This window comes from Centroberyx affinis, unplaced genomic scaffold, assembly GCF_046629955.1.
Source record: "Centroberyx affinis isolate AG114_WGS23_722 - 3 ecotype Tasmania unplaced genomic scaffold, CSIRO-AGI_Caff_v1 ptg001860l_1, whole genome shotgun sequence".
NCBI lineage: Eukaryota > Metazoa > Chordata > Actinopteri > Beryciformes > Berycidae > Centroberyx > Centroberyx affinis.
In genome coordinates this window covers 150,087-175,191 of record NW_027280238.1, presented here as the reverse complement: position 1 = coordinate 175,191, position 25,105 = coordinate 150,087, and the positions used below count along the sequence as shown (strand labels likewise).

The 25,105-nt window shown below is 40.4% G+C and overlaps 2 protein-coding genes across 2 annotated transcripts; both read right to left on the bottom strand.

Moving 5' to 3' along the window:
- Positions 1 to 1,531: 1,531 nt before the first annotated feature.
- LOC139653070 (sialoadhesin-like) lies at positions 1,532 to 3,781 on the bottom strand. The gene is made up of 5 exons (XM_071530028.1): positions 3,549 to 3,781; positions 2,837 to 3,091; positions 2,229 to 2,316; positions 2,039 to 2,096; positions 1,532 to 1,906 (listed from the first exon to the last, which is right to left on the bottom strand). Exons 1-5 carry the CDS (start codon positions 3,679 to 3,681, stop codon positions 1,808 to 1,810), a joined length of 633 nt encoding a protein of 210 aa, XP_071386129.1. The 5' UTR covers positions 3,682 to 3,781; the 3' UTR covers positions 1,532 to 1,807.
- Positions 3,782 to 8,342: 4,561 nt separating this feature from the next.
- On the bottom strand, positions 8,343 to 20,544 carry LOC139653064 (sialoadhesin-like). The gene is made up of 11 exons (XM_071530018.1): positions 20,359 to 20,544; positions 19,635 to 19,937; positions 19,306 to 19,545; positions 16,416 to 16,505; positions 15,906 to 16,121; positions 14,955 to 15,293; positions 14,017 to 14,271; positions 13,480 to 13,561; positions 13,326 to 13,383; positions 12,095 to 12,321; positions 8,343 to 11,542 (listed from the first exon to the last, which is right to left on the bottom strand). Exons 1-11 carry the CDS (start codon positions 20,411 to 20,413, stop codon positions 11,530 to 11,532), a joined length of 1,878 nt encoding a protein of 625 aa, XP_071386119.1. The 5' UTR covers positions 20,414 to 20,544; the 3' UTR covers positions 8,343 to 11,529.
- Positions 20,545 to 25,105: the final 4,561 nt, after the last annotated feature.

Here is a 25,105-nt window from a genome sequence, read left to right as displayed (position 1 = left end):
ACAGGAGCAAAGCCACAAACACACATCCAGCTTCTGCCAACAACATGGCTGCAGTAGTCCTTCAACTTCCAGAAAGATGAATAACAATATTTGAGGCACCCGTTGCTGCATTCATGAAATCCCATCCAAACAAGCAAGCATGTAACCCATTTGTCAAAATCAACAGCACTCTACTGACAGAGTGAAGGGTGAGCATGTAGAAGAAGTTCTGCCTTTGGACAGAATAGAGTCTTGGTCAGTGTGAGTGCGATTGGCACAAAGCATGCAGCTCTGACATCACAAACTTCCTTCCTTTAAGTCATTACCATTCTTAGAAAAATGAACCGCAAGTGAAGAAGCTACATAGCAGTGAAAGTTACTCTCAAAATAGAGTTGTGGGACCAACACAACTGATGTCATATTTTGACATAAAAATGTGGTATTGTCTCTGCAGAGCATCAGTACTTGAAAATCTTTACTAATGTCTAGCGTCATGCACAATTAAATCTGTTTTGGCCATTTTTATAGAGAGAGTCTGTTGGCTCCTCATGTAACATGCAGCAGTGTTAAACAGTGTGTTCATATCACAAAGGTGTCAAAGTTGTCAGAGTGAAGGCAGAGAGATGTGAAGCTGTCGGTAGTGAACACATGATCTGTGGTTTGCTGATGGTGGAAACAACTTAGCATCAGTCAGAGGAAGATACAGACCTCAGTGATATTTTAGTACACTGCAGAACATGTCCATCAGGAGGGATTTGTATCTTTTTAGTAGCTTTACCCCTGCATTGGTCCATATCAGCTGTTTATTTGTTGGTTCCACTTGTTCCACTTTGGCCAGTGTAAAATGAGCGGTGCTGTGACATCAAGTGAAAGCAAAGAATAGTGAAATGGGATTGCAGAATATTTAAAGTCAACTCCAATGCTGTTACATGAAGCCCTCACTTCTTCACCTGACCCTGATCTCCCCCTCAACCCAATGTCTATATGTCTATATGTCTATATGTATGTGTGGTGTGAACTGTTAGTGTCTTCTGTCAATCAAGACCCCCATAAGCCAGAGGGGACGAGGGCCCATATTCCCAATCGTTAAGTGAATACTCTGAGATTCCTCTGAAAAATAAAAAAAATTAAGTACCAGGAAAGATTTATAATCACAAAATTGTGTATGATAATGTATGATATATTACTGTATTACAGTATGAATAAAATAGGTTAATCCTGACACGTGCTGGTTGATGGTACACTCTACATTGAATTTCAGTATATCGACCAATGGTGTGTAGTTGGTGTGTAGTGTAGTTTGTGGTACGCTTTATGGTAGTTTGTGGTACTTTTTGGCTCTATTTTAGGCACGTTATGTCAGTTAGAAGAACCCCATTTCGTTTTAGCCTGGAGGGCCTTCATCATCGTCACTTTACATCAAATGAAAAATAAACACATTTATTTGTTTTTACATTTTTATTTCAAGTGTTTGCACAGCAGCTTTACGACACACTTCACATAGAAATATTAAAACACACCAGTGCATTTATGAATAACAAGTAATAGAAACACACATGATAGAAGAAGCCCATCAAAAAATTATATCATGAAAATAAAACAACTGGCAACTATTCTGTCAAAAAGGAAAAGACAAATTTTTCTAGCAGTTAGTGGACTCCACAGATTAGCCATATCATGTACTGTATATCTCAGGAGCTCCCAGTTTACAGATCCCAGTGCAGCGGTCAGATCATCCCTTACTGACTGGAGCCTCAGTGAATGTGGCAGAAAGTTTGTCCATGCCCTGCAAAGCGCCCTGCGTAGATCCGTCCGACCCGACCGGACTTCACACACTGTCTTCCTGCTGCTCTGCTGCTTCTCTCTGTGCTGCACTGACAGGGTTCATGGCCAAGGCTGACATGTTCTTATACTCAGAGTCTGTCTGCTGGGGAGAGAAGACACACAAGATGAAGGAGGGAAATGCCCATTCTTTCTCTTTCTCTCTCTTTGTAACACACACCACACACACACACACACACGCAAACAGCAGTTTCTGATTCCCAGATCCTGTCCTCACCTGTCCAGTCTGTACTGGGTCATTAGGCTCAGTGGTGGAGGTCTGAGTTTTCTTCTTCCTGCATTTAATCAGTCAGACGATAAGTAAATTGCAGTTGTTAAAAACTGACTGATAAAGTAGGGAAAAAAGGACTTTGAATCCAGAAAGTTAAAGTACAATGACAGAAATGATGGATTTTCAGATGTTTTACCTCATCCACAGGTAGAAGACAGACAGAGCAATCGGGCTCAGAAATACCAGAGTCAGTCTCATTGCATGCATAATTGCTATTGATTTCCCTAGAAATGGAGATAGATGGATGTGAGAAATGCCTTATAAACATGACATTTTTCAGAAGAATACAAAAGAGGAAGCTGGATCATAGAGTTTGGAGCTTCTGTTTAATTTCTGGCCTCACAATTGTAGTCTCCACTATCCTCAGTGCTGAAGCTATGTCTGCCCTTATGGTGTTAGTGAGTCTTCATTCTCCTTGTACCAGATGTTAGGTGTCAGAGCCACAGCACCCTACTGTTTCAGCAGAGGGATTCACCACCCTTGAGGGGGTGTTTGAAATTATTTTTGTACAGTGGAGAACAGTTATGTTGATAAAAAATTGAATTGATGTCAGATTGATTGATATTATGTGGATGAAGTAATATATGATGTAGATTCTTGCCACTGCCTGTAATTACGCATATTGTCCAAATAGCGTACAAAACACATACAAATAGGAAGAGATTTTTACCTCAGTTTCAAGTGCAAAAATGCTTATAACAGGTAAACACAGCTCAGAATACACTTAAAAAAAGCCGTGCTCACCTGTGACAGTGAGAGTCTCTTCAGGGGAGTTGATGTGTTGGAGGGTTTTGACAGCACAGGAGTAGTTTCCTGCATGCTGACTGCTGACTGGGTCTAGAACCAGGTGTTTGTTCTGGCTCTCTGGCGGGGTCAGAGGTCGTCTGTTCTGGTACCAGATGTAGGTGGTGTTGTCAGTCAGAGGACAACTGGTGCTACAGGTCAGTGTTACTCTCTGGCCCTCTGTCACCACAGCAGGAGTCACCTGCACTGTCAGGGCTGGAAGATGGTTAGACTGGTCACTCAGTGTAAAAGAGATATATTTTAGTGAAGGGTTCTTTTATTGCATGGTTGAAATTGTGGAAGAGTCTAGAATTTAGACTAGATACTAGATTAGACAACATCAGGACGTTATCTTCATGGGGTGGAAGTAAATGACAGCAGAAGGCAGGCGAGCAGGAAACAGTTTAAATTCTGGCAGCAGCATGACGATTGGTTCTAAGAACACAAGGAGAGATCTGATTGGTCAAATATATAATATAAATAGCAGAAGCAGGAAATGACAGCTGACAACATTGTTGACTGGACAGACACCAGTGGTCCAACTGTCAGAGTGTTTAAATAATAAATGGATTGGCCTGATGGGGGCGCTGTAATTACTGCTGATTGCTGCTAGTGCATGGTGAAGAAGAAACATACTCAAGTTCTGTGTGGAAGAACAAAAATGAAGGATTACCTGTCACAATTAAAGTCACTCCAGGAAAACCAGAATGTTGCCATTCCCAGTCATTTATTAGGAATCTGAGTATGTATTCTGCAGAGTCACTTTTTGTCAGGTTTTTGATTTTCAGGATGTGGTGGTTCTCCATGTTTTCATGATACTCCACATGATGTGCATGTTCGATCAGACTTTCAGGATCTGTTTTCCTTATAGCATACTCAAATTTAGGCTTGGACTGACCAGTGGGATATGAGTAATCACCATAAATGTCCACTGAAGAGCCTTCCAGGGCACAGATTCTCCTGCTGACGTAATTCACACTCCAGCAGTTCTTACCCTTGGTACCTGAAATATAGATGGAAGACTAAAAGTGAAACCTCACTTTTTTAGAGATATTTTTGCTTCATTCAGTAGTCTAGTGAAAAGAGACAGGAAGGATGGGGGAGAGAGAGAAGTGGATGACATGCGACAAAGGCTCTGGGCTGGACTTGAACCCAAGATGTCACAGTTATATGGTATGTGCCTTAGACCACAGAGCCACTAGGACACCCCAGCTATTTGTTTTCTTTTTTCCCCATTTTTCTCCCAATTCTGTTGTTGCCAATTCCTGATGTGCTCCACGGTCCCCAGACCCCCCTGTGGGCCGGGGAGGGAGTGAGGAGTTTTTTTCCTGGAGAGTGTAACACATGCAGATGCACACGCTCTCCCCCCCTAACCTCCTAATATCTTTCTAATACAAAACAATAGTTAAGCAATGATGTTAATTTCATAAATATGGTGTGACAAGGAAAAACACATATTTTGATTAATATAATGTTTGAGTATTATTATTCAGATCATGTTTCTTATTGCTTTTCAAACATTGCAGACTAATGAAACAAATGTTTCCTACCTTAAGTTATACAGTACCATGAGTTGCTGCATACTCACACACTGCAGGAGAGCGGAGATCATTATGGCCTTTTACAGCACAGGAGAAGCTGTCAACAGAGGAGCTGGAAACAGTGAACTGGTCTTTGTACGTTTCAAAGTTTCCATTCTTGAACCATTTGTAGGTGGGTTTGGGGTCAGTCATAATACAGCTGGTGCAGGTCAGTGTGACAAACCGTCCACTTCTGGTAGCAGAAGTCACTTCAACATGCAGTTCTGTTGGGAGTTGATAAATACATTTTTAATCAGTTACTGAATGGCATGGCAAATTCTTGATTAGATAGTTTAAATTGTTTAATGTGGAATAGCAAAGCATGCTTATTTTGAAAAATGACAGGCGCTATAGAATTGAAGTCACTGTGCCAATAACAAAAGGTAAAATGTTGTAATTTAATGGGTTTTGCCATAGACTTGTGTAGTAGAAGACAAGTTCTGTTGATGTTGATGCAATTCTTACTGTTTGCCGATAGATGTTGATAAAAGTTCTAGATTATTTAATGCACTCTTAAACTACTGTTGTCAGTTGTTGAGTAGACAGGATGGATAACCGCTAATATATCTCTAACCTGTGGGATATGTGATGGAGCAGGGCTGCTCAGAAGAACACATCCTCCCTTCAGCGTAGGTCACACTAAAGCAGGTCGATGTGACAGAATCTGGAGGAAAAGAAATGACATGCAGTCTTATATTGATGAACTTCATCACAATGTACTGAACTGGAAATCTATAGGAGGATAAGAAATGACACAGTCTTGAACGTCATTAGTTATAACATTTTAATTATTTTTTTATTTTTTAGATCATAATTTTCTTTTTTTCATCATACGTAACATATACAGCCATATACACCCAATACATGACACTACAGACAGATACATGACACAAAAAATTAAAATAAAAAAAATCCCCTTTATGAATCTTTAAGAAAATAGAGGAAGTTTTTCCATGTCTCTCTTGTTTCTTTATCATAATTATTTAATCTTGTAGTTAACATAATTTCATATGAAGTTATTTTAATCAACAAATCCATCCATTCTGTGAAAAGTGGTGCTTAAATATTTATTTTGGATTTGTCAGCTAAAAGGCAAAGTCTAGGTGTCTTCAGAACAGAAAAGCCAAGGCCCTCTTCCATAATCCCCAATGTTTTTGCACCACTGGGCGTTCCCACAAAGCATGCATCAATGTCCCTCTAGTTTTGTTACATTTCCAACATGAATCACTTTGCAAAAGACCCATCCTATTCAGTCTACTAGGGCTAAAATAAAATCTGTGAAAAACTTTAAATAGCATACCCTTTCCTTTAGCTTCCCTAATATTTTGACCAATATTTGAAATTATATTCATCTAAGTTCTCTTATCAATTTCACATCCCAAATCTTTTTGCCACACAATTCTATTTTTTTCACAATCATCACTTTCAGCCTTTAACAGCATTTTCTTGAAGCAGATTGTAACCTTGGTAAAACAAAGAAATCTTCCATTACATTACTGCCCTTTAATTCCATAACTTTCATTGCATGAACACAGTTCTTAAGCGGCATATATTTCCAGAATCCTTATAACCAAGGTTGTACTTATTTCCCATTTCTTCAAAGGATGAATAAACTTCATTCTTATGCAAGTCACCAAGAGTATATATACCTTCTCTGACCCATTTTTCCCAACAACATTTAATTTATTAAGAATGTAAAAGATATTAGAAGAAGTTAGAGGAGCTAAATGTAACCACTCACCCACTGAGACTTCAGGGGCTCTGAGATCCTCGTAGCCTTTGACAGCACAAGAGTATCTGACTGCTTCCTCACTGCTGACCAGGTGTTGGTACCAGGGAGACGAGTCCTGATAGAGAAACGCTCCATTCTTGTACCAGTGGTAGGTTGTAGGGTTTTCAGTCAGATCACAGCTGGTGCTACATATCAGTGTTACTCTCTGTCCCTCTGTCGCTGTGACAGGAATCACCTTTACCTGGAGGACTGGAATGACAGTGGAGAAAATGACTGTTAAAATGTATATACTGATATTAATCTAAAAGTAATGAATCACTGATAAAGAACCACTGTACCTGTAACAAGGAGATTAATTCCACTGGACCAATTCCATTCTGAGTTGTCAGTAGCGTCTCTGCAGTTGTATGTATTTGCATCATTCTCTCTTAGATCATTGATTGTTAGAGTGGAGTTACTCTCTTTAGACTTATCATACATAACACGATTTCTATCTACAGAGATCTCTCTCGGAACATATTTCTGGTCCTTCCAGTGTCTATTATACCATTTCTTGCTTGAAGTGGGATGTGTAACTGAGCAGGGCAGATCCACTGATGAGCCCTTCAAGCCACAGATGATCTTTGCTTGTCCCAGAAATCCTGAAACAGAAGCTTTACATTATCAAAAGATCTGGACAGATTTCTGCATCTAAAATCATGGTTTCTACACTAATTGAATGATGATAGCATGCTGTAAATTAAGTGTACTTGAAAAGGTTCATTCTAACACATGAAGTGTTTACCTTGCTACTTCACTAGTATAATCTTCAGATTATTACTTATATTTTCTAAGTAAGTGTCTACTTCTTATTCAAAATGTGCTCTTCAATTGGTCAACGTACCAAAAATGAGTAAAACAAGACCTAAACACAGACAAAAGTCCCAAGACCATTAAGGGCCACATTGTACGGGGCTAACTGATAGTGTAGTGTAGTGTAGACACATCAACATCAACAACTTCAGCAACTCCAATTTACAGTTAATGAGCATTATTTGACAAGAGATGTATAAACACCATCACTTCATACCTGAGAGGTACAGGAGCAAAGCCACAAACACACATCCAGCTTCTGCCAACAACATGGCTGCAGTAGTCCTTCAACTTCCAGAAAGATGACTGAATAACAATATTTGAGGCAGCCGTATGACAAATGCTGCATTCATGAAATCCCATCCAAACAAGCAAGCATGTAACCCATTTGTCAAAATCAACAGCACTCTACTGACAGAGTGAAGGGTGAGCATGTAGAAGAAGTTCTGCCTTTGGACAGAATTGTCTTGGTCAGTGTGAGTGCGATTGGCACAAAGCATGCAGCTCTGACATTACAAACGTCCTTCCTTTAAGTCATTACCATTCTTAGTAAAATTAACCTCAAGCAAACAATCTACGTAGCTGTGAAAGTAACTCTCAAAATAGAGTTGTGGGACCAACAAAACTGATGTCATATTCTGAAATAAAAATGTGGTATTGTAGCTGCAGAGCATCAGTACTTGAAACTCTTTACTAATTTCTATCGTTATGCACAATTAAATCTGTTTTGGCCATTTTTATAGAGAGACTCTGTTGGCTCCTCATGTAACATGCAGCAGTGTTAAACAGTGTGTTCATATCACAAAGGTGTCAAAGTTGCCAGAGTGAAGGCAGAGAGATGTGAAGCTGTCGGTGGTGAACACATGCTCTGTGGTTGGCTGATGGTGCAAACAACTTAGCATCAGTCAGAGGAAGATACAGACCTCAGTGATATTTTAATACACTGCAAAACATGTCCATCAGGAGCGATTTGTATCTTTTTAGTATCTTTGTCCTGTTGGCCCTGCATTGGTCCATATCAGCTGTTTATATATATGTTGGTTCCACTTGTACCACTTGTAAAATGAGCGGTGCTGTGATGTCAAGTGAAAGCAAATAGTGAAATGGAATTACTGAATATCTAAAGCATTATTTTTCTTATCGAAACATGATGCCATCAACAAAACAGTTTAACATTTCTGATATTTTTTTTTTTTTTTTACAGTGATCAAATCAAACAGAAAGTAGTACAGCATTAAGCATTATTCCAATACAGGAGAACAGTACGTATGTAAAACTTTATTTATATAGCACTTTTCAGACGACATTAAAAGTAAGCTTAAAACAGTGCAAGCAAACATTTACATGTTTTAGTACTACAAAGAACAACAGAGCACCATAAAGTACACACTGCCCAACCGCTAACTACCACAAAGTACCATAAAGAACTACAAAGAATACCACATAGTACATGTAGTACTATGTTCACAGTCACTCCTCAAAATCACACACACTGCCTCTACCATCCTTGGACTTTCCACTCCCAGCCTCACAGACCTCAACTCCAATGGGACATGTGAAGCCCTCACCTCTTCACATGACCTTGATCCCCCCCCCTCAAACCAATGTCTATATGTCTATATGTCTGTGTGGTGTGAACTGTCATTCTATTACTGTTCTTCAGTGTTTACATGTTCAAGCTGTGAAAATGAACTGCATCTTGTTGTAGGACCATAAAGTATCTATCTAAACAGAGCATACCACAAAGTACAGCAAGTATGTGAAAACACCCTAAATGGCACCCTAACCCTCACAGTGTTAACACCTTGCTCTACCCACTGACCTACATAGGAACAGATACAAGGGAAATTATGAATAGCTGACACCAGAACAGATCATCAGACTGTGTGAGTGTGGCTACAGCTCAAATGTGTGAAACTACTAAGAACTGAAAGATGACTGACCTTATCACTGATCCTATACCATGGTATATTACGTTTGTGCATACACAGATGAAGGGAAAATGAGGAGTGACTGATATTGTCAGAGCCAAACCAAAGTGGGGGGGTTCCACATATTAGCAGTGTGACTGTGACCCCTTCTTCTTCACCGGTGCACTTCTCGTTCCTATCAGCAAACAGAAATACACTCGCACAGTCTCTTGTAGGCGAGATCTGGCAGTCACACTGAGCTTGTGTGAAGCTGTTATTCTGATTGGCTGTGGTAAAATTGTCCTCCTCCTCCTCCTCCTCCTCCTCTTCTTCATTCTTACATTAAATTACATTACATTATGTCATTTAGCAGACACATTCTTCCTTCTGTGGTTCCTGTTTTTTTCTTCACCTTTGACTAACAACAAAGATACTCAGTAGACAAGAGTTTTTTCTCAGGTCACATGATCAGAAGGATCTAAGGGCCGCTCATACAGTATGTACTACTGTATGGGAAATACTGGATCAAAGCTCAACTTGAATGATGATGATGATGAAGAACCACTTATGCCTTTTTTATCGGGGGCCTGATTCTGTAGTTTTGCCATTCTTCTCTCCATATCTCTTTTTCATGCCCATAGAAGTTGTACTGATTTTAAGCAGAGTATATAACATCACACCCCTTGATAACCTGGTTGTACACTGTTCCAATCTTTCAGTGACTGTCTACTGTAAACTAAGGTGTCTTTAACACATAATCAACTAAACTGTGTCAATTGGACTTGAAACCAGACTTGAATTATCAACTTACTAGAAAGAAAAAGAAGAAAGACCTACTACTACCTGTACTGCATAAATGTTACAACATGTTATTTCTTATGTTTTGTATTTGGATTAATTATTGTGAAGCGTATGCTCTTAAAGTAGCCTAATAAAATATTTGAATATGGACTTTAGTTGTGTTCATGACTGACTGACTGAGGCCATGTTGTCTCAGTCAGCTGGTTCCTGAATCCCTAATTTCACTAAACCATATGTGTACCAAGAGGGACACAAAATTGCAGCCATATAATGAAAGTTGCTGTGACTTTAAGTGAAACCAAAGAATAGAGAAGTGGGATTGTCACTGCCAGATCACTCTCTGTTTGACATTTCAAGGTACATGGACAATAAGATAATAATTTAGTCAATTTCATTCATGTTGCATGGTTTTGCACAATAACAATATTGCTATGAATAATATGTTTTGAAATGCAATGCTAAATAATGTATTTTCATAATAAAACAAAGCAGGTTATTACAGTATAAACCAAAAATGCAATTGTCACTACAGTTAAAAAGAGAAAAGCCTTTTAAAATTACTGCCTAAAATAGCAACATTTTATAAAATAGCAGCAGGGGCATTGCAGAAGCATTCTAGAATAAAACCATGTTGTTCTAGAACTCTCTAGCGGCCATGTTGGGAGAACACCACGCAATTGGCCCTTTTCACATTGTCATGGTAACAGCTAAACTGGTGCATTACAATACATTACTTACTGTGGCAAGTTTCTTTTTGTGACTTGCTGACAAACCAATCCAACAAAAACAACAAAATTGCAATGGTTATTAGCACTAGATACCTAGATAACACATTAATATAACAAATTAAAACATTTTGGGCACATTGTGGAGCGATTTAGTGAAGGCCACAGCTGGCAACAGGAAGTTGTAATGCACCAGTTTCTCAATACAGAAGCATTGAGAAACAGAATGTGAAAAGGGCCTATACCAGCATAACTACCAACTCCGATTTGCTGTCCACACTACAAACACCATGGTTAAATGGAGAAAAAAATGATGTTATAGACTTCCAAAAATCAGGGTGAATAAAAAACAATTGCCAGAAATCAGATGACAACTATGGATAGCATCAATCATCGCAAAGATGTCAAGGCAAGCAGCACAGGATCTGCTAAGATCATTTAATGTCTGGTGAGTATTTTTAACTAACTTGGCTATAACGTTAGCTTTCCAAATGTAAGGCAATGACTAGCTAGCTAACTAACGTTATCAAGATTGGCCACCAAGTCTAAGGCATTAGTATGACTATAAAATTAATAGTACTTTCATAAACACTGACTACAAATGCTATTTTTTTTTTATCACTAAATAGATAGCTTGTTCTTACTTTACAGAGTGTGAAAGTCTGCTCAGCATGTCATGACTATACTTAAATGAGGAAATTGAGTTAGAGAAGTCAGCAAGGTGGGCTGGACCATGGAGAGGTTTGACAGAATGTCTTGTAACTAAAAGGTCACAGGTTCAATTCTCCAAAACAGCCAGTGCGTGTCTATCATCAGTCATGTGTGCTGTTGAAATGTCCTTGAAGGCACTGAACCTCTTCTTGCTCATTCACAGTATAGCTATATAGCCTAGCTCTAGATAAGATCATCTGCTAAAGGCCTAAATGTAAATGCAATGCATACATAATAGAAGAGTTTCCTTGAAGTTGAAAGGTTGTTTTGTACACCACAGAGACAGTGTGTGTGTTCACGCCTTCAGACTCTGGGGTTTGTACAAACTGTAGGGATCCACTGCCTAGTCACTGAGCCTGAAATAAAAAAACAACACATTAGTAAGTTAATCATCTTGCAAAGTGTTTCAAAATTTTTGTATTGTCTATTCAAAAAAAGGCAATACCATGTTTGAGTTTAAAATTTTGACCCTTAAGTAGAGCTTCCTCATAGCTGGATGTGTGTAACAAGTTTCCTGTCAGTTGGATTTGTGGTGTTTGAGTTACGGCCTTTCAAAGTTTGAGATTTTGACCTTTAATTATAGCGCCCTCATCAAGCCAATTGGTGTAGGCTAATGCTTTGGAAATGCCAGAACACAGTGCCAAAATGCATCATCCCTCCAAGTTTTGTAAAATTCAGACCAGTGGTGTCAGAGATATCACAGGCCAATCAGTAAAAAGATGCATAATCCCTCCATGTTTTTTCAAAATCGAACCGGTAATAAACCAGTTATGCCCCCCCCCCCCCCCGCCCCCAATCCCAATCCCAATTTCATTGCATTGGGGGAACAATATGTATTAGCCTGTGATTCTCTTCCTGGTAAGCAAAGTGACCCAGTAGGTCCAGTTGTAATGACAAGAGATGCTCACCCAGCATCATTGTTGGGTCTGTTGAAGTTGACAGCAGCATACTGGACCTCCTCCTGTCTCTGGGGCTGAGCTGGTTGGACGGTGGAGTAGAGAGGAACTTCCTGGTTCTTAGAGAAGCAGACGCTGCCGTAGTGAAGGTCAGGCTGCTCTGTTGGTTTGCTCTGTGCTGCAGGGATGGGGCTCTGGCCCACAGCTGAGATGTTGTCATACACAGGACCAGGGTTTAACTGATGGGGAGACAACATAGACAATAATACTTTTACATTACACTGTATTTTTAGAGTTTGGCTGATCCTCTTATCCAGAGCAACATAAAATGATTGCAACCAGGGTTCGACTGATTTGGTTTGATTCCCATACCAATATGTTTATATTGAAGGTGCAGAGAGCTGATGTTCTGTATCTTGAAACTGCACCATTTTCATGCCAAAAAAAAAAAGCATGGAAAAGTTTCTGAATCAGCATTTAAACCATCATGTGACACTAAAACTCTCCACTGAAGCAGATACTAATGAACCTACCACTCCAAATCAATGGTAGGGGAAACTCTGGGATACATTACTGCCTTCAAATGAAGAATTAATTTACAAAAAAATATTATTGAACAATAAAATGAATAAATAAAAAAACAAAACAAAAATTTTATTTAGTTTCATTGTTTAGTTTGGTAATTTAATGTAGCTGTGGTCAAGGAGGAACCTCCATCATATCGGTGGTGGACTACATGGCTGATACTCAATATTTATGACAGAACAGGTTAAGGTTATTTGTATTTGCCACTGTTTTTATGTCTACCTGCCTAAGGGACTACAGATAGAAATTAACTAGTAACTAAATCTGGCGCAAAGCATCTCTTCTCATTAACTGAGATTAATGTTTTTGTACATGGTCCCTAACAAAATTAACAAATAAAATGAAAAAAATAAATAAATAAATAAAAAAAATAGAAATATGAGCAAGGGAGAAAAGGTGGAACAGTTTCTAAAAAACAAGACAGGAACATGACCAGGTGCAGGTAGAGGAGGATGATATAGGAGAGGGGTAGGGGAAAGGAGAGTATGATTTAAGTGGGACAAAAAAGACGAGAGAGAGGGACATGAAGAAATGAGTTGGAGGATAGGGAGGCTGTTGTCTGACTGGGGTGGGAAGGTCATTCCACCTCAAGGCAGCCAGGATGGGTGAGAGGAATGTTTTTATTTTGCAGTGGAATTGTTTAATTGCTGTACTTCACCTGCACCATGTTGTCTGGTGTCCCAGGTCCAAGGGGTTTAGTGGAGGTCCTCTTTCTTCTGGTTAGTGAAATGAATGAATGCATGAATACATTAATGAATTTTAGACAAGAGATTGAATGCCGTTGTTCTGAAACAGAGCACAGTATTGTTCACCTAATCCATAGGAAGACAGAGAGGAGTATGATAGCCAGGAGAACAGCAGCGGTTCCTGCAGCTGCTGCTAATGTCCATGTCCCTGTGATCAAATGATATGTGAATTAGGGGGGAACAGCATTTTTTAGTTCAATTATTGATGTTAAGGAGTAAAGTTCTCCGTCACTATGATAGATTTCTGTCACTTGGACTCCAGAAAGACTGTAGATGCCTGCATCGCCTGACTGATCTACAAATCACTTCCCACCCCAAATACCAAATCTCCTGTTTAATTTTCAGATTATTCAAGCGGTGGAGCGCCTACCTGCCTGCATTCATCTTCAGCAAAGGTAATAATAGGTTTAAGCCCTTGATTTCCAGTCTTCTTAAACCAGATGTACTTATCTGCAGGCCTGGCATCATTGCTGCAAGTCGGTGTCACTGTTTCGCAAGAGGTGAAACTGTGCAATTTGTTAGAGATTTCCATCTCAATTTCAAATGCAAAAGAACCTGTAACACTTAAACACACCTCATCAAATATCTTAAAGCCATGCTCACCTGTGACAGTGAGAGTCTCTTCAGGGGAGTTGATGTGTTGGAGGGTTTTGACAGCACAGGAGTAGTTTCCTGCATGCTGACTGCTGACTGGGTCTAGAACCAGGTGTTTGTTCTGGCTCTCTGGCGGGGTCAGAGGTCGTCTGTTCTGGTACCAGATGTAGGTGGTGTCAGTCAGAGGACAGCTGGTGCTACAGGTCAGTGTTACTCTCTGGCCCTCTGTCACCACAGCAGAAGGAGTCACCTTCACTGTCAGGGCTGGAAGATGGTTAGACTGGTTACTCAGTGTAAAAGAGAGATATTTTAGGAGCCAAATATCAGAAAGACAAAGAAGGAAGCCATAACAGATATATTTCAGTCAGGAGAGACTAAGTGAAGGAAGTTTTTATTTCATTATTGAAACTCCGGGTGAGTCTAAATTTTACAGAACGGCTTTCACAATTAGACCCCATCATGAAATGATCTTCATGGGGTGGAAGATAAAATGACAGCTGACAGCAGAACAGTTTTAGATTCTGGCAGCAGCATGATGACTGGTTTTCAGAACACATGGAGAGATCTGATTGGTCAAATATAATTAGCAGAAGGAGGAAATGACAGCTGACAGTGTGGGAAGTTGACAGCATGGGAATATCCCTTATCTTTAAAACTAGAGAGAGAGTGTGTGTTAGAAAAGCAGTCTTCCTGATTTAACTTTCACCATAGCTTCATTAACTCAACACTGTTCAAGACTGTCATGTGCCTACTGGGGAAATTGGTGTGCAGCCATGAATTCAACACAATACATGATCACAGCAGTTGCAGAGATAAAATGTCACAGCGTTTAAATAATAAAACAGATTGGCCTGATGGGGGCGCTGTAATTACTGCTGATTGCTGCTAGTGCATGGTGAAGAAGAAATATACTCATTCTGTGTGGAAGAACAAAAATGAAGGATTACCTGTCACAATTAAAGTCACTCCAGGAAAACCAGAATGTTGCTGTTCTGGGTCATTTATTAGGAAGCTGACTCTGTATTCTGCTGAGTCACTTTTTGTCAGGTTTTTGATTCTCAGGATGTGTTGGTTCTCCATGTTTTCATGATACTCCACATGATGTGCATCTTCAATCAGACTTTCAGGATGCCCCTTGCCAGTTTTCCTTATAGCATACTCAAATTTAGGCTTGGAGTGACCAGTGGGATATGAGTAATCACCATAAATGTCCACTGAAGAGCCTTCCAGGGCACAGATTCTCCTGCTGACATAATTCACACTCCAGCAGTTCTTACCCTCAGTACCTGAAATATAGATGAAAGACTGAAAGTGAAATCTAACTTTGATAGAAGAATATCACTTTTTTTTGTTAAGAGATATTTTTGCTTCATTCGATAGTCTAGTGAAGAGAGACAGGAAGGACTGGGGAGAGAGAGAAGTGGATGACATGCGACAAAGGCTCTGGGCTGGACTTGAACCCAGGATGTCACAGTTACATGGTATGTGCCTTAGACCACAGAGCCACCAGGACGCCCCAGATATTTGTTTTCTTTTTTCCCCATTTTTTTTCCCAATTCTGTCGTTGTCAATTCCTGATGTTGCTGCTGATGCTCCACGGTCCCCAGACCCCCCTGTGGGCCGGGGAGGGAGTGAGGAGTTTTTCCTGGAGAGCGTAACACATGCAGATGCACACGCTCTCTCCCCCTAACCTCCTAATATCTTTCTAATACAAAACAATAGTTAAGCAATGATGTTAATTTCATAAATATGGTGTGACAAGGACACAGATTGTGATTCATATGTTTGAATATTATTATTCAGATCATGTTTCTTACTGCCTTTCAAACATTGCAGATGTATGAAACAAATGTCTCATACCTTAAGTTATACAGTACCATGAGTTGCTTCATACTCACACACTGCAGGAGAGCGGAGATCTTCATGGCCTTTTACAGCACAGGAGTAGCTGTCAACAGAGGGGCTGGAAGTGGAGATGTGGTTGTACGTTTCAAAGTTTCCATTCTTGAACCAGGTGTAGGTGGGTTTGGGGTCAGTCAGAGTACAGCTGGTGTTACAGGTCAGTTTGACAGACTGTCCACTTCTGGTAGTAGACATCACTTCAACATGTAGTTCTGTTGGGAGATGATAGATTGTTTAATGTGAAATAGCAAAGCATGCTTATGAAACAAAAAGACAGGAGCTATAGAATTGAAGTCACTGTGCCAGTAACAAAAGGTAAAATGTTGTAATTTAATGGGTTTTGCCATAGACTTGTGTAGTAGAAGACAAGTTCTGTTGATGTTGATGCAATTCTTACCGTTTGCCGATAGATGTTGATAAAAGTTCTAGATTATTTAAAGCACTCCTAAACTACTGTGGTCAGTTGCTGAGTAGACAGGATGGATAACCGCTAATATATCTCTAACCTGTGGGATATGTGATGGAGCAGGGCTGCTCAGAAGAACACATCCTCCCTTCAGCGTAGGTCACACTAAAGCAGGTCGATGTGACAGAATCTGGAGGAAAAGAAATGACATGCAGTCTTATGTTAATGAATCCTCTTCAGTCTACTAGGCTAAAATATAATTTATGAAAAACTTTAAATAGCATACCCTTTCCTTTAGCTTCCCTAATATTTTGACCAATATTTGAAATTATATTCATCCAATTTCTCTTGTCAATTTCACATCCCAAATCTTTTTGCTACACAGTTCAAATTTTTTCACAATCATCACTTTCAGCCTTTAACAGCATTTTATAACATCTTGAAGCAGCATTTTTTTTTTCTTTTTTTTTCTTTGTGTTTTATGTTGTTATGTTGTTATTTTTGTTAAGTAAATAAAAAAATAAATAAAAATAAACAAGACTAGGTCAAAACCTAGTATATGGCTGGACCGTGTATGAGTGTGCCACGGCCGACCAATGGTGTAACTAACTCCGCTGTTGACAGGGGTTAAAGTGGGATTTGGCAGGTGGGGGAACCCTGTTTCGGAGGGGGGGGTTCAGAAAAAAATAGTAATTTAAAACAAATTTCCTGCATTTTTACACCACCTAACCTCTTGGATTAAGTCAAGAAACAGCAACCCTGTATAATGTTAACCAAAAATGTAAAGATTATGTTATATTACTAGATTTCAGCATTGAGGTGCTTACATTCATGATCTTGCATAGGCATACTAACCTAAAAAACTATTATTGGGAATCATGAGAAAGTTTCAGAGCGACAGACACAGAGCGTCCCCGTAACCATAGCAACTCACTCTCACGGCCGAAATACATGGGACACGGACGCGACGCGTCACGTAGGCGGGGCGGAGCGGGGTTTTTTACCTGCTACACAGACTCCGTCTTTGTAGCGTGTGGTTGCATGGTTTTCTGAGGAGATATCAAGTAGGATACTTTGGTTTGGTTTGGAAGTGTAGGCTATATTAACTGGTATTGAATTAATTAACTAGATCGTTTTAACTACAGGATCATGGATACACATTGATTTGATTGATTTATTTTAATGTGCGATGTAAAAACACCCACAAGGTCGCTCTGCTGCGTCACATTGCCTCTGGTACAATGAGGTATTTATTTTAATCATTTTTAAACAGATTGTACTCGTTTTTTACACAGTTCTATGGAGTTTTTACCTGTTTGAGGGCCGCGTAGCCGCGCGTAGAGGGGAAAAAATAGACCAGACGCGCAAAAATAGAGATGAGCCGCGCGATGCCCGCGCGGGTGCGCGCGGCTTCCGTGGTCCGTGTAGCAGCTTCAGTTGATTATTATGGACGCGCTCTGTTGCGGGCACTCCGCGGCAGACGTGTCGCGCCGCGTCCGTGTCCCATGTATTTCGGCTGTCACTCCTGCCTGCGTGCGCACGGCGCAAGAGGAGAGGGAGAGACGCAGAAGAGCTGCATGCATGGGAATAAATTACAATATCATAATTATATAATAATAATATAATATATATAATAATATAATATAATAATTTGTGTATATTTCTCGCTATTCAGATGGTCTGAATAACTCGCTGCGTTGTGCTGCTCTGTCTCGTCTGTCCTGCTGTCAGTTTCCTTTTTTCACGTCGCGACGTTATCAGTTATGAATTTGTTTTTCACTGCGTGACAAAATGGACTTGTGGCATGAGAGCGTGTGAAAAATGTCAATTGCGTGAGTCTCACGGTCAATGCGTGAGAGTTGGCAGCCCTGTGAACTCGCTTGTCATTATTATGTAGCCTATGAAACTGCCAATCAGATTTATTTACTTATTAATCGAAGGTGCCGGAACGCCGTTCTGGATCGTTCCGGCCCACTTTAACCCCTGGCTGTAGACTGCTAATACAGAATAATAGTCCATACATCCATACTGATCGTTCCAGCGCGTCCCGTCTCTCTCTCCACCGCTGTCGTCTCCACCCACGGCCCGCACTGATCCTGCCGATCCAAGCGCCAGGCGCTCTGTTACTCGTCGGTGCCGAAAACGCTGTTCGCCGGACACCGGGGGCGCATCGTCGTCGGGACCCCGGCTGAAATCTCGGCCGGATCATCGGGAACAAATCGGCGCCCAGCTAGTGGCACTGGCCGGAACCGTGGCCCTGGGAAACTTCGGGAAGGTCGGCAATAAGCCCTCAGCGTGATGAAACCTCCATGCTTGTTTGTGTGTCTCTCTCCCCCGACAGAACGGAGGATTTCAGGTGGACTGAGCTCGCGCATATGCATCGACATAAACGGTCATATGATATAATTGTATAGATTCTACTTTAGCTTCAGCTTACATGCATGATATTGGTCAGCCTGCTTACTGTGTGGGAGAAACAGGCTCCTGATCTCGGCGGAGAAACTAGACGGCGGAGAAAACGAAACTGAAATTTCTGGCTCTGTGACGCTATGATGTGCCACGTGCCACGGCCGACCAATGGTGTAACTTGATCACTCAGTCACTCAGTCAGTCAGTCACTCAGTCAGTCAGTCAGTCAGTCAGTGACAGACATTCGCGTTTGTAGGGCTGGCCCCGCTGTTGCGGTCCAGCCAAAAAAAAACATCTTGAAGCAGATTGTAACCTTGGTAAACCAAACAAATCTTCCATTACATTACTGCCCTTTAATTCCATACCTTTCATTGCATGAACACAGTTCTTAAGCGGCATATATTTCCAGATATCCTTCTAACCAAGGTTGTACTTATTTCCCATTTCTTCAAAGGATGAATAAACTTAATTCTTATGCAAGTCACCAAGAGTATATATACCCATTTTCCCCAAAACATTTACTTTATTAAGAATGTAAAAGATATTAGAAGAAGTTAGAGGAGCTAAATGTCACCACTCACCCACTGAGACTTCAGGGGCTCTGAGATCCTCATAGCCTTTGACAGCACAGGAGTATCTGACTGCTTCCTCACTGCTGACCAGGTGTTGGTACCAGGGAGACGAGTCCTGATAGAGAAACGCTCCATTCTTGTACCAGATGTAGGTTGTAGGGTTTTCAGTCAGATCACAGCTGGTGCCACATATCAGTGTTACTCTCTGTCCCTCTGTCGCTGTGACAGGAATCACCTTTACCTGGAGGTCTGGAATGACGGTGTAGAAAATGACTGTTAAAATGTATATACTGATATTATTCTAAAAGTAATGAATCACTGACAAAGAACCACTGTACCTGTAACACGGAGAGAAATATCACTGAGCCAATTCCATTCTGAGTTGTCAGTAGCGTCTCTGCAGTCGTATTCATTTGTATCATTCTCTCTTAGATCATTGATTGTTAGAGTGGAGTTACTCTCTTCAGACTTATCATACATAACACGATTTCTATCTACAGAGATCTCTCTCGGAACAAACTTCTGGCCATTCCAATGTGTATTATACCATTTCTTGCTTGAAGTGGGATGTGTAAGTGAGCAGGGCAGATCCACTGATGAGCCCTTCAAGGCACAGATGATCTTTGCTTGCCCCAGAAATCCTGAAACAGAAGCTTACATTATCAAAAGTTTTGGACATATTTCCACCTCTACTATCATGCTCATTTTCTTTACTAATCATTGAATGATGATAGCATGCTGTAAATTAAGTGCCTTTGAAAAGTTTCACTCTAACACATGAAGTGATTACCTTGCAACTTCACAAGCAAAATCTTCAGATTATTTCATGTATTTTCCAAAGACATGTTTGTGTGTCATTCAAAATGTACTGTTCAGTTGGTGAGCATAGTTCCCTTTCCACAATTCAACTACTATATTCAGTAAAACAATATTTCCTAAACACAGATAAAAGTACCATGACCATTGTACTTGGCTAACTGACAGTGTAGTGTAGAAACACAACTCCAATTTACAGTTAATGAGCATTATTTGACGAGATGTATAAACAGCATCACTTCATACCTGAGAGGTACAGGAGCAAAGCCACAAACACACATCCAGCTTCTGCCAACAACATGGCTGCAGTAGTCCTTCAACTTCCAGAAAGATGACTGAATAACAATATTTGAGGCAGCCGTATCACAAATGCTGCATTCATGAAATCCCATCCAAACAAGCAAGCATGTAACCCATTCGTCAAAATCAACAGCACTCTACTGACAGAGTGAAGGCTGATATACTCTTGGTCAGTGTGAGTGCAGTTGGCACATAGCATGCAGCTCTGACATCAAGAATTCACTTCCTTCCTCTTTAAACTGTTAGCATTCTTAGTAAAATGGTCCTTGGGGGAAGAATCTATATGTAGCTGTTAAAGTAACTGTCAAAACAGAGTTCTGAGACCAATAAAACTGATGTCATATTTTGACATGAAAAACCCTCATTGTAGCTACAGGGAAGGCAACAGTGAGCATACAGCAGTGTTAAATAGTGTTAAGTGTATTCGCAACATGTGTCAAAGATGTCAGAGTGAGGGCAGAGAGATGTGAAGCTTTCAGTGATGAACATGTTTATTGATAGAAGAGAACATAGCAGAGGCATGTATCCCTCCGCTATTGTCTTTCAATAAAAATGCTATTTGACTTTCAGTTGAAAATCACAGTAGCGGGATCTGTTGTTGAACCTGTTCACAAACCTGTTAAATGTTTTCAGGCTATTTTCGTGGCCTCATTCAAATGAATGGGAAGTAAAAATCCCAAAACTACAAACTCATCCAGCTGCATCCAATCTTGGTGAGTAGTATATTCTGATTTTCATGCCGCTCAAGTGCCAAATAACCCTCATGTTAAAACTAAGTGGAATATTGCTTTAAGCCTTTTCAATTTTGACTCTAACTTGCTGATTATACTAATTTCTGTCCCAGCTACATGAAACAAATTCCACTTTTGATTCTGATTCAGATTAAAAGGCATGAACATAACAGACCTTGGTAAATGCTGGGTGGGTGGCAAGTGTGTAGCATCTCAGCTAGTTGTCACCCAGCAACTTGCAAATATACTTAATAAAGTAAATTTATTGTAACCTTATTTTTGAGAGAGAGTGTTACTTAAAAATGCTACAGGTAGCATTAAAGATAACATAAAGAGGAATCAGTCCAGTACACTGTGGAATTATAGATGTGTCCACAATTCAACACTTTCATTTCATTATTCTCTCCCTCTTCCTCTTTCTCTCTCTCTCTCTCTCTCTCTCTCTCTCTCTCTCACTCACACACATACGTGCACACACACACACACACACATGTCACTTGAGCTCCTCATGATAGGTTATCGCTATCTCCAGCCATTAGTTGGTGACTCATAATTTCCATATCTACAATATTCCACAGGCCTGAAGTGTGTGTGTGTGTGTGTGTGTGCGTGCGCTTATGTGGGCAGGTGGTGGAGAGAATGGAGAATGGAGAATGAAAGAGAGATTTAAGCTAATATGGGTTTAATCCCCAGCTCAGAGGGCCCACACAGGATTTAGCATGCATTAGCATGCTAACATCCTGCAGACACTGGTGTGTGAGAGAGACAGAGAGAGAGCAAGTATTCTGAATGTAAAACTGTTGTGATGCTAAACTAGCTTGTACCGTCCTATAGACCATGGTGGGCCTACTATCCACTAAAACCATGCAGCATGCTAAAGCGTTAGCATGCGCCACAGTGAAATAAAGAAATACTGGAAACATAGAGCTGAAATCTTTTCATTGTACAACTTGAAGTTAATTACAAAGTCACTCATAAAGACAAGTGAGAGAGAGCATGTGGACATAAAGAGGGGCCGACTAGCAACAGTTCTTAATATGGACATTGTTCATTGTCAGTTTAGCCCACTGTCAGTTTCCAGCGTCTAACAATGTTACCTCTCTGCAGACACCGGTGTGTGAGAGAGAGAGGAAGAGGAAGAGTGCAGGTGTGAACAGCAGGGATGACATCATACTCTGTGTTGGCAATGGTCCATTCTTCTGCATTTCTTCAACAACCTAACATTAAAGTAGACCCATTTCGGCCCCTAAAAACATTGGCCCTGTTTACACCTGGCATTAACATCTGTCTCATACTCCCTCTTGTACATGTAATATGCATACATATTTCCTCTTGTAGTATTAACATCCTATAGAATTGACAGTAAACAAGTATCCTGACAATCTACTTCTGACAAGTATGTTATTATGTGAGCTGCTGACATGTTTGATTTGTGTGTGCTTCCTGGTTGGATCCATGTGTGAAAGCTTATTTCTGTTTATGGGGTTGCAATATAAGGATTGCATTTACACTTTAATGTGCCAAAATGCCTCCAGACATAGTTTGGGTGATCAGATCTTCAATGTGTCTTGGATATATTTTCATCTGGAGTTTATGTATTTTGGATCTGAACACAGTCTGATCCCCCAGGATGCATGCTAATGCCATGAGATGCTTAGTTGTGACAATGCCAGTATACCTGTACAGTAGACATGCATTATGATCACATTCACAATTCTGGCATTTAGCTGATGCTGTTATCCAGAGTGACTTACAATGAGTGTAACAGTACAATAAGATTAAATTCCTAAAGTGACAGCAAGGGTCAAAGTCCCAGCACCCAGACAGCAGATATGATTAATTTAAATGTGTGTCCCTAATAGACACGCTGGTGAAGTGTGACACCAAATAATTATTTTCCCTCTTCAGTCTATTTTTTTCACAACTCCTCAATAATCTGGCTGTATGCTGCCTGATCCGGTTTACATATGCCTTGACCTTTGAAATGAATGTTAGAAATAGCTCCTTAAAATCTCTCGAGGTGCACAGCGCTTCCTGATTCCTGGACCTAAAATGTAAACCAGCCAATCGTGGCGGTGCTTGTTGAGACGTCACCCAGGAGGACGACAGATGTGACCTGGGAAATCAAGAGCGCAGCTTCCTCTCTCGAGAACATCTGGAGCTCAGACACACACCACACACACACACACACACACAGACAGACAAAATGACACACACGCATTCAGGCAACACGTGTGCGGCACCCACACACGCACAAAACATGCATGAAGAACACCCAACTAATTTGACTTTCAACAGTTGAGAGTCTATCCTCTAGAGGGCGCCATTATAATAGTACACATGATCTCAGCTGGACAATTTGACAGTGAGACAAACTCTGAATGCCATATTGCTGAGGCATTTGGCCAGGCTTTGTCAACACCTTTATGGTTGTGTGTACAGTAATGTTTTCCGCTGTTTACTGGACTGCTGTCTGATTCTGTCCATGGGAAAACTGTAAAGACCAGGGAGACTCTCAAGGGTTGACACCCATAGCAGGTGCAGTGTGTGAATATATACAGTATGTGTGTGTGTGTGTGTGTTGCTGTGTTTGTGTGTGGACATCAAGACCCTGGGAGCTAAATGCTCAGCCATAACATAATGAAGAAACAGCAAGGCTTACCATGAGAGCCAAGGACATGGTGTGTGTGTCTGTAGATGTGTGTGTGCACTTGTGTGTGTGTGTGTGTGTGTGTGTGTGTGTGTGTGTGTGTGTTTGTGTGAACTCACTCTCTGTGGTAATAGAGAGGCGGGCCATGTGGAGTATTATATTGGGACTTAAATGTCCTTGATCTGTGTTGAACCCCAGTAATATATAAACTTTTTGTAAACAGCAAAAATAATAACTTGATTTTGTATGGCACATCTCTATATACAAAGTTTGCAAAGTTCTTCACAGTCAAGACAAATTTGGGGTGTTGTTTTGGGACAAGGACCCTGGTTAGATGTTTGTGTGTGTGTGTGTGTTTGTCAGAGAGAGACACACATAACTGTATCTCCCATGTTATTACTCATTTTATCTAAAATAACAGTGATACTAAAGTACAGAATGTAGGAAATGCAGAAAAGAGAACGTGAGTGAGAATGACAGAGAGAAAAGAAAAAGAAGAATGAGGCTCATGAAAATGGAGCGCAGCTAGCTTTTAATGCGGCTTAGCGGCCTGTCAGCTGAAAAGCTGAACCGTCATGTATGACCAGCTAGCCACTAAGCCTGCCACTGTTGTGACATGACTGAAGTGTTTTAGCTGTGGTTAGTGCAAAACCCATTACCACGCTTGACAACCTGTAACAACACTGATGTGGGACAGACAGCAAGGGGGTGACTTATTCTGCTTAATGCTGCTCAGTATGTTCAGGCTACAGTCAGACATGCCTGTAGCCTGTACATACTGAGGTCATGCTTAATGTGCCGAATGTGTTACTCTCTAATGGACGTTCATTCAGTCACACTTTATCTGGGTAGTTCAGTGCTGATACTCAACTCACTATCAAGTGACTATAATCAGTGTTGAGGAAAGTTACTTTTGAAACTAACTAGTTATTTTATTTCATTACTTGGTCCAAGTAGTAGCTAGTTACTTTACAAAGTTAGTCTTTATTAAAAGTAACTTTCAAGTTAAAAACATGCCTTTAAAATGTGTCTTCTGGTGATGTCCTCACTCTTATTGTATAGAAATAGAGTACACAATCAAATTACACAATACACAATTATCTAAAGAAAACATCAAGGTAGCTTTCATTTATTTGGGTACCACTGATATACTGTATGGTGAACTAGTAAGATCACAGAGGCAGCCTTAATTGATCATGTCCTGCTCTCAAGATAAACAGCAGATGGCGCTCACAACACATTGGCAAGTGCTTTCAATTCAAATCTTCTGTATGATAGTGAAAGGTAAGCTTACAGTTCTTATGCTCTTCTT

Excerpts from the sequence above, each read along its gene's own strand:
- LOC139653070 (XM_071530028.1), bottom strand. The coding sequence starts at position 3,681 with ATGGAGAACCACCACATCCTGAAAATCAAAAACCTGACAAAAAGTGAC. Across the intron at positions 2,317-2,836 it reads AGAGACTCTCACTGTCACAG|GGAAATCAATAGCAATTATG; the intron begins GTGAGCACGGCT and ends CTCCATTTCTAG. Across the intron at positions 1,907-2,038 it reads ACCCAGTACAGACTGGACAG|CAGACAGACTCTGAGTATAA; the intron begins GTGAGGACAGGA and ends TTCTCTCCCCAG.
- LOC139653064 (XM_071530018.1), bottom strand. The coding sequence starts at position 20,413 with ATGTTGTTGGCAGAAGCTGGATGTGTGTTTGTGGCTTTGCTCCTGTAC. Across the intron at positions 19,938-20,358 it reads TTTGCTCCTGTACCTCTCAG|GATTTCTGGGGCAAGCAAAG; the intron begins GTATGAAGTGAT and ends CTTCTGTTTCAG. Across the intron at positions 16,506-19,305 it reads AGCCCCTGAAGTCTCAGTGG|ATTCTGTCACATCGACCTGC; the intron begins GTGAGTGGTGAC and ends CTTTTCCTCCAG.